Raw genomic sequence first — 8986 nt, 5'->3', positions numbered from 1 at the left:
TACAGGCCGGGACTCAACTCTGGCTCCCCCGACCGCCAGGACTAGCGCCTGCCGGGCTCTGCGGGACCAAGGCCAGGGAACAAGGCGCCATCGGGAGCCTGGGGCGAGCAGGCTCCAGCACCTGTAGCGGGGCGCGGAGCCGGTCGGGGCCGGGGCGCCTTTCCTCCCGCTGCGAGGCCCGCCCGGCGCTGCCGGCACGCCCGGATCTGCAGCTGCGGGCGGGCCGGGCTGCGGTGCGGAGCGCCGCGCGGGCGACGCAAGGCGGGAGCGCAGCGGCCCCTGGCGCCGAGGCTCGCAGCTGGGCCAGTGCGGGTCGGGCCCCGCGCGCCGGGCGGGGCGGGGCGGAGGGCGGGGCCCGGATCGCGGCTGCCGGCGAGACCCGGACGGCGCACGGGCAGCCGGCAGGGAGGGCGGCCGGGCGGGCAGCGGCCCCGGCCCGCGTGTGAGCTCCTCGCGCCCCTCGCTCGCCCGCGGCCCCCGGCCCCCGACCCCGGCGCGCTCACAGCCATGGTGGGCCGGCTGAGCCTGCAGGATGTGCCCGAGCTCGTGGACACGAAGAAGAAGGGCGACGGCGTCCTGGACAGTCCGGACTCGGGGCTGCCCCCCAGCCCCAGCCCCAGCCACTGGGGGCTCGCGGCGGCCGGGGGCGGTGGCAGCGGCGGGGAGCGCGCGCCGGCACCCGGGACGCTGGAGCCCGACGCGGTGGCGACCCCAGCAGCCCCGGTGAGTGGCTCCGCTCCGGCCCCTTCCCTCCCCATCCCACCCGCAGCCGGTTCCCGAGGGGCCATCGGCCAGCCCCGCCGGCCCGCTCGGGGCGCGCTGTCGGCGCCGCCACCCGCCCGTCGGGACGGCGTGGCCATCGCCGGGAGCTCGGGGCGGGAGCGCGGCGAGAGCCTGGCCAGCTGGAGCCGGTGGCTGGAAAATTGTCATCGCCTGGGAGGCGCGGGAGCCCCGGGAGAGGCGCGCCGCCGCCTCCTCTTTTCGGGGTGGCGGCCCCCGGGACTGCGAGTCTACAACTCGGCCACATTCCCGCCCGGGTCCGGCCGGAGAGGGGCCCGGGACACGGAGAAGGAACCCCAGCCTCCTCCGTACTGCGGGCCTGGCACCTCCGCCCCCCGCCCCCACCCGGCTTTGCCCCTACCGGGGTGGGGTGGGGGGCGCCTCCCGAGGGCCTGGCTCCTCCTGGCTGGTCTTGGGGGAGAAGGGTGTGCTTCAGCTCCCTGATTCAGGGAGCAAGGGGGCGGGCAGCCTTTGGGGACCATGTCAGTGGCGTGGAAGACAGCCTTTGAGAAAAGTTACCCCATGAGCTTCTGGCCTCCTGGTGTCCCCTCCCCCACCTTGTCCTGTCACCTAACCCCTGTCTGACTCTAGATGGGTGGGAGGAAACTTTCAAAAAGGAGTTCTTTTCTTTTATTTCAAAATTTGTATTTAAAGAAAAAACACCTAGACTTTTTTGCCTCAGGAATCACTCAGGTGGTGTTTATTGCCTTTCCCTAGAGCTCATGGGAAGCCACATCCTGCCTAGAGCCAAGGCCCAAAGTGGGGCTCTCAGCCCCCCTCCCTTCCCCTTGGGGATGGGTATTTACAGCCTCTCCCGGGTGGGGGGGGGGGGGGTGGAGTTGTCAGTGGCTCCTGCTGTTCCTTAAAGACCTATGCACTTTCATGGGCGTGGAATTCTTGCCCCACTGACCCTGTCTCAGAGACCTCCGTGTAATCTCTCATTTCCGTTGGAAGGCAGCACTTGCTTCAACTTGGCCTTCAGAACCCTTGCTGTCTGGCACACCCCTGACCTTAGGCAGATACATGCATTGGTGCCTCCGATGCTGCTCCCTCTACCTGGCATGTTTTTTCCTTCGAGCCCATCCCCTCCAACCTCCCCCAACACCCAGCTGCCTTTTTGACCTATCAGAGCTCTGCTGGCCCTTCAAGCTCAACTTGTCACCTCCTCTGGGAAGCCTTCCTTGATGCTTCCCTGAGCCAGGCCAAATCAGTGGCGTGGTCCCCGTTCCCTGGCGGTACCTTGTTCAAGCGTCTGTTGGAACTCCTGCTGTGTGCACCGTCCCCAGCCTGGACCTGGGCCAAGGGGTGTGCTCAGGGAGTGTCTGTTGAGTGGGCAGGGTGAGGCAGCTGAGAAGGCAAGGCAGGGGCAAGAGAACTGAGTGCTTGTGTGGATTCCTGGCTGCAGTGTGAGTGTTAAGAGTTGAACACCTCCACTCCCCGTCATCCTGCATCCTGCGGCCCTCAGCACTGCCTGAAGGCGCTCCCTGGGTTGAGGAGAGCTGGGGACAGAGTAGGCCTCCCTGCCACCACTTGGGGGCTGTTTCCGCAGCTCTGCAGCAGCCAGTGCCCACACCTTCCCCTGCCCCTCCTCCCCCCGCCCACGGACCTTAGTTCCCAACCACAGCCCCTCCCCCAGCCAAGGCTTCTTAAGCTCTCCACCCGAGTTCAGGAGCTGGACCCTTTGCCCCTCCCTCACCTGCCATGGTCCCCTTTGACTTTGGTGTTTCTACCCTACACCCTCACTTGACACTCTGCCTGGGTAACATGATAACAGTCTTAGAGCCTACCTTCTAAAAATGTCTGCTTCCTTCTCTATCCTGGAAGATGTGGGGGCCGGGCCGCCACCTCCACATCCTGGCCGGAGTGTGGCTCCTACTCTCAAATTAGGCAGAGAAAATGACAGATCGCTTGTAAACCCGGGACTCCAAAAGGCTGCTTCCCGTGAACACTTGACACAGAAGCCCAATTCCAGTCAAATCGGGTGAAAACTAGCCCCCGTGTCTAGGATGGGACTGTCCCCCTTACTCAGGCTACTTGATGAATCAAAGTTCGGGGCTTGGTGCAGGCTAGAAGCCCGTTAACCTCCAGGAATGCCGTGCTCTGGTTTCTGAATGGTGGAAGATGGGGTCGAGACCTTTGGGGTGTTCATCTTACCAGTGAGTTTATGGATCTCTGCATCTTCATTGGGTGTAAATCTCGCAGTCCCAGAGGCAGAGAAGGCGGCGGGGAAGTTGGAATCTTCCAGTGTGAAAAAATTCCTGGTAGAGTTTAGTTTAGTTTTGTTTTGGCCTTTTCTGAAGTATTGCTGAGACAATGACAGCGTTGGGGGACACGTAATTGAGGGTTCTGGTTAGCGAGGCCCCCGTTCATCGAGGTTTTCTCATCGCCTTGCCGTGCGATGACGCAGCAGCCCCAGGGTCTGACCAAGGTTGTGACACTGAGCTCCTCAGCCTTTCACAAAACCTCAGTGATGGAAAGGGGCATCCCCTTGGTGTGCAGATAAAGTGACAGGGCATGGGATGTGACCCAGATCTCCTGGCTCCCCATGCAGAGCTCTTCCCGTGCTGTGGGGCAGCCCTTCTCCGGCATCGTTGCCAGGAGGAGGACACAGATCACAGTCGGGTCCATCAGCAGGAAGCTCAGAGCCAGGACCTCTGTGGGGGACGCGTCAGACCGGCCTGTGGTCTAACTGCCTTCTCCATCCTCACAGAATCCAGCACCTCTCCCCAGCCCCCTGGCCTTCGCCTGCTCGCCAAGGCTCTGCCCCCTGTCCTTTGGCGAAGGAGTGGAGTTTGACCCCTTACCACCGACAGAAGTAAGGTAAATATAGCAGGCCCTGGTCTGATTGGATTTTGTCACTTTTCATGTTTTGGTCCAGAAAGTAATGCTTGTTATTTTAAAAAAAATGAGTTAACCACAAAAGCGTGCCAAAGACTTTTCATAGTTTATTGGGTACCATTTCGGATTTCTTTGTGTATTCTCACCAATTAAATACATAGACACAGCTCTTAAAATAAGAACAAGATCGTGTTATACATAAAGTCCGCCCCTTGCTTTTTGCATTTTGTGTATCATGACCATCAGATATTTACAATTTTGTAATAAAATAATTCTTCTTTCAGAAGCTGCTCCCCCCACCCCCATTCCCCACCCCTGCCTCAAGGTGCAATAACCTTGTCTCCAATTACAATTTCACTTGCAACCTGAAAGTACCATTCTTCCTTTGGGAATTTATCTCATCCAGGATTACCTGGGGGCAGAGATTCACTGAGAGCCTCTGTTAAAGATCTGTCTTTTCAGAGAAAGGAATTTTACTTTTGGTAGCTGGTGGGTTTTTTGCTGGAGTCTCAGTTCCCTTAATACAAAGGGCCCTTTTATGGGGAACAAAGGCGGCTCACCAGTTTGGAGGTGAGCGGTTCAGTCCTTTATTCCTGGGGAGCTTGTATTTTGAACAAAATGAGGACATGACTTCATGACATTAGCTTCCACCAGCCTCGAACCTACTTGCCTAATGGAGAATACGTGTTTTCATCCTCTCCATTGAAAAGAATGCTAATTCTTACCCCCTGACCGGTGGGTAGGGGGCACTGGTGTGGGTAATGCTGTGTGATGCTCATTCTTATTTCAAGATCTATGAAGCTGCCATAATTACTCAGTAAAATGAACTAATGCTTTGCTTACATTTAAGAAAAAAAAGAAAAGAAAAGAAAAAAAGGTAGGTTCCAAGTTACCAAAGAAGGACTTAAAAAAAAAAAAAAGTAGAATATGGATGGTAATTTATTTTATAGAAATCAAGACTGTAATTGGCTTTGATTGATAAGGTCAGATATCGGAGTCTCTGGTTTGAGGGGGTCTCCAAACCGAAGGCCAAGTTTGGACCAAGTACTAGTACTTGGTATCACTGAACTTTCAGAACCAGCATTCAGGATTCCTGGGTTCTGTCCTCCTCTCATTAAAGAACTGATGGTGGGCGTGCCTGGCTGGCTCAGTCGGTAGAGCGTAGAGCGTGTGACTCTTGATCTCAGGGTTGTGAGTTCAAGCCCCACGTTGGGCATAAAGCTTACATTAAAAAAAAAGAAAGGAAGGAAGGAATAAAGCAAGCAAGCACGCTGATGGTGACTTCAGGGGACAGAGAATACAAACCGTTCACCCCTAGTAAAGGTAGAATCCACCTCGTTATACCACCAACAGCACTTGCTGCGTGTTAATACTCTGCTCCGTTCTTATTGGGCACCTTTTGCAGAAAGAGGAACCAAGGCTTGGGGAAGTAAGGTGACCAAGCTCTCCTAGCTTAAATTCACCAAAACTCTTGGACTCCAGGGGCTGCGGCCCGCAAAGGGAAATAGTGCGTGCAGGGTAAACTTTGGGATCTTGCACCCCTGCATGTAAACCCCGGCCCCACTCACTACTCACTCCCACTGTGACCTTGACCTCTGCACCTCCGTTTTCTCTCCCAGGGTAGTTGGTTCAGTTAAATTAGATCCTGGAAGTGAAGTGCTTAGAACTGTACCACGCAGTAAGTGCTTCAGCTCCTTGCTGCTTCTGACCAGAGTAGCCACATCTCAAGGTTTGCACCACACGAGAGGATCAAGGTCACGGTAGGGACCCCTGAGCCCCAAGCTCAAGGGGAACGGCTTCGTGCTGCCTTATATCTCCCTCCCAGGTACACTTCCTCGGTCAAGTACGACTCAGAGAGGCACTTCATTGACGATGTCCACCTGCCCCTGGGCCTGGCAGTGACCTCCTGCAGCCAGACAGTCACCTGCATCCCCAACTGCACGTGGCGCAACTATAAGGCCGAGGTGCGCTTCGAACCCCGCCACAAGCCCACCCGCTTCCTCAGCACCACCATCGTCTACCCCAAGTACCCCAAGACCGTCTACACCACCACTCTGGATTACAACTGCCGCAAGACACTGAGGAGATTCCTGTCCAGCGTGGAGCTCGAAGCCACAGAGCTCCCGGGTAGTGATTGCCTCTCGGACGAGTGCTGACTCAAGCCTGGGTGGGGTTGGACCAGCTCCTCCGTTGCCCTCGAGTGTGGCTCGTGGCTCGTGCCCCAGAGGAGTCTGACCTAGAGATACCTCTAAGCCCAGCCCGGGGAAGGAAAAAAATGTCACGGCCTCGTATTAGAACCATTGAGAGAATTTGGTTTTTACAAATGGTCAAATTGTTTTCAAAAGGAGTATATTGTTAGTTTGCTGCTGCCCGGTTTCCCCAAAGTCTCAATCTGATGAGAAAACAGGAAGCCAACTGAAGCAAAAGGAAAACGGCCCCAGTTTGAAATAGGGAGGGAGGAGCGAGCTCTTCTTCTATTGGTCAGCTGGCCTGAGGAAGACCGTGGAGAAAGTCTCTGGGACGGAAAAAGTGAGTTTGGAGACATTTCAGCCTGAGGTGTCTTCCCTGAAAGCGGTGCTAATTCAGTGAGCTGTGACATCCATATGGGTTCAATCTGTGGAGAGCCGAGCTTCATGCCATATTTTTTTTCCGTTTCCATTTGTATTTCCTGTTCACCAAAACTCTCGGAATTCTCGAAATCTTTTTCATGATATCAAAAAACCCCAAACCACAATATAAGTTGCCTTGAAAGAAAGAAAGAAAGAAAGAAAGAAAGAAAGAAAGAAAGAAAGAAAGAAAGAAAGAAAGAAAAAGTTTCACCCTGTTCTCACCTCTTCAGGAGAGTCAGGTCAAACTGGCCAATTTGAGAGCAACGGCTTTGTTCTTATTCCTTCCACCCATTAGTTCCAAGCTTGGGCTCTGGCAAAGTGCCTTGAACCCTTGGCATCTGGTAATGTGTCCACAGGCTTGTGTAACTCTCCTGATATATATTTTGGGGTTTCCAAATACTTTCCTATTTTTTCATAAGGCAAAACATAGCAGAGGGCCCTTTTGAGAGAAACAGCATTTTTAAAGAATGCTTAGGGAAACTACTTTTGGGGATTCCACGAGGGAGTTTTGCTCACGGTGGGAATGGACGGCCACACCTAGGACTTGCCGCTGTCTGGGAGGGGACAGAGGTAGATGTTTCTGGTAATCTGTTTCATCAGGATGGTTGTCCTCTCTCCAGGGATCCTGGGTCAACTGCTTTTCAGACTTTGACTGACGGCATCCACACTGCAGAGAATTCCACCAGTGCCTTAGGTCTAAGCCCAAAAGCAAGAAAATCACTCCATGCCCCCTCCGGGTGAAGGAAGGGTGACTTCAGGATAGGGGTTAATGTCACAAGTCAAACTCCAAAACCCGGGCACTGTCGCGATGGTACATATTTCTCGAAAGTGCTTATTTTAGTGTAAATGACAATCAGGGCATTAGGTGCGGACGGAAGACACTTCGTGAATTCGCCTGAACTGGCCTCAGAAGCAGAAATGGCCGATGGCCCGGAGGGTGCGGTGGGCCAGGCTGTCTCTGGCTTCGGCTCCCTGCCCACCCTGCCTCCTCCCTGCCCCAGCGTGTACTTCTTCCTGCCTCTCCCTGAGGTTTTTGAGTGAAGAAGGTGGCAGATGGCTTTTGATCTTCCACTATTGGAAAGAACATTCCACGGATATTTCCTTTGAATACAACCACATTCTCTCATGTGCTCGAGGCTTATAGGGTATCGTAAATCCGGATTCCCGCTGTATCTTTGGGTTTCTGTTGATGGTTTCTGTGTGTCCTGAGAGCGAAATTGACAACTCTGTAAGTACCCTGGAGCCACAGCAGGGACCTTTGTTCTGAGGAGAGCAGGTGTGCTGATAATCACTCTCCTTTAACGTTATCGGAAGCCTCTCGAGCCAATCTGTCCGGTGTCCTCTTCAGCTTTAACAATGTTTGGTCTGTCGTGCCCCTGTTGGGACGCATCCCTCGGTGGAACCCGTGGTCGGGTCCATGGTCCTGAGTGTGCCGTAGCGAAGTTGAGCCGGAACCCGTAAAGGGGCCCCCTGGGATTCCACACCCCGCTCCGTCATGCAGAGTAACAAGTGCTGTCTGCTTTTGGAAAATTACCTGGCATTTCTTGACAAACACGAATTTTCCTCTCTGATCTCATAATCTTATCATTGAAGACAAGTGGTAAATGTAATTTTTAAGTTATGTTAAGAGAATTCCCAAGGCTTTGCTCTGGCCCAGTGGGGACACTTGAATGAACTCAGAACAGTACTGTGGACAGCATGGCAGGAGAGACATGTGGGAGAACATAGCCTTTGAACACAGCCGCGTTTTGAGATGTCCATACGAGATTTGTTTTGGGGGTTGGGTTAAGTTCGGGAAAATCATTCCAGGTGTGGAGAGAATCTGAAATGTATCAGTAAAGTAAGTAGAAGGGATCGATTGTGAATGTGTAATACAAATGGAAAAGCAGGTTTTAAGTTATTCACTAGGGAACCAACTGTAGTTCTGTCTCACCTTTTCTTTTTCTTCATACCTGCCTTCTGCAAGTTGCAAGAAAGGAAGCATATGAAGATGTGACGGGACACTTTGGTGAATAAATGACGTTGATCTTTGGTGGATCTGTGTTAGTTTACAAGGTGGAAGCAATGATTTCTAAAACTTGCTCATTAACACCAAACATTCCTAAGCATATCTGAGAGATACAGTTTACTTCTTAAGTAAAAAGTCTTTGGGGCACCTGGCTGGCTCAGTAGGAAGAGCACGCGACTCTTGATCTCAGGGTCGTGAATTTGAGCCCCACGTTGGGCATGGAGCCTACTTAAAAAAAAAAAAAAGTGTCTTTTTTCTCAGTCTCTTAACTTATAGCTTTCACGTAATAAAGCGGATGTGTATTTTCGGACAAAAGTTTTCTTTTCAAATTCAGACCTGTTAAAAAGAACGATTACCTTTTCATTCAACTCTTTTCCTGTTTCTAACCTTAGGAGATCCAGAAGAGCATTTGACAAAAACTACTTTTTCAATTTATCTTGACATCTGTCCCGTTCCATTTTGCTTTGTGACTTCTTCATTTAACAATAAATTATCTTTAAAGAAACAAAACTTAGAGATGCCTCTCTTTTTTTAAAGTAAAATTGTAATGTTTTGGTAAAGAAACGTGAGAAGAACAGCTCCTCAACTTGAGAAATTTTAAGATGTGATTGTGCTCTAATCATATCACATTTCTGTCGGGAGAATGCATTCCCCTAGGCGTACAAGAAGATTTCACAGGGACCCCTCGGCACACGCAGTTTTAAAGAATTTGTTCCCAGATTCAATGTGTACTCTTTCCTGAAACCCATCT

General features: G+C 52.7%; 1 protein-coding gene across 1 annotated transcript; it reads left to right on the top strand.

Moving 5' to 3' along the window:
• Positions 1 to 365: 365 nt before the first annotated feature.
• Positions 366 to 6432, top strand: RFLNB (refilin B). The gene is made up of 3 exons (XM_060646891.3): positions 366 to 723; positions 3491 to 3600; positions 5444 to 6432. The coding sequence occupies exons 1-3, from the start codon at positions 508 to 510 to the stop codon at positions 5772 to 5774; spliced, it is 657 nt and encodes a 218-aa protein (XP_060502874.1). The 5' UTR covers positions 366 to 507; the 3' UTR covers positions 5775 to 6432.
• The last annotated feature ends 2554 nt before the right edge of the window (positions 6433 to 8986 follow it).

Source organism: Panthera onca, chromosome E1, assembly GCF_046562875.1.
Source record: "Panthera onca isolate mPanOnc1 chromosome E1, mPanOnc1 haplotype 2, whole genome shotgun sequence".
Lineage (NCBI taxonomy): Eukaryota > Metazoa > Chordata > Mammalia > Carnivora > Felidae > Panthera > Panthera onca.
This window is presented reverse-complemented; position numbering and strand designations above follow the sequence as displayed.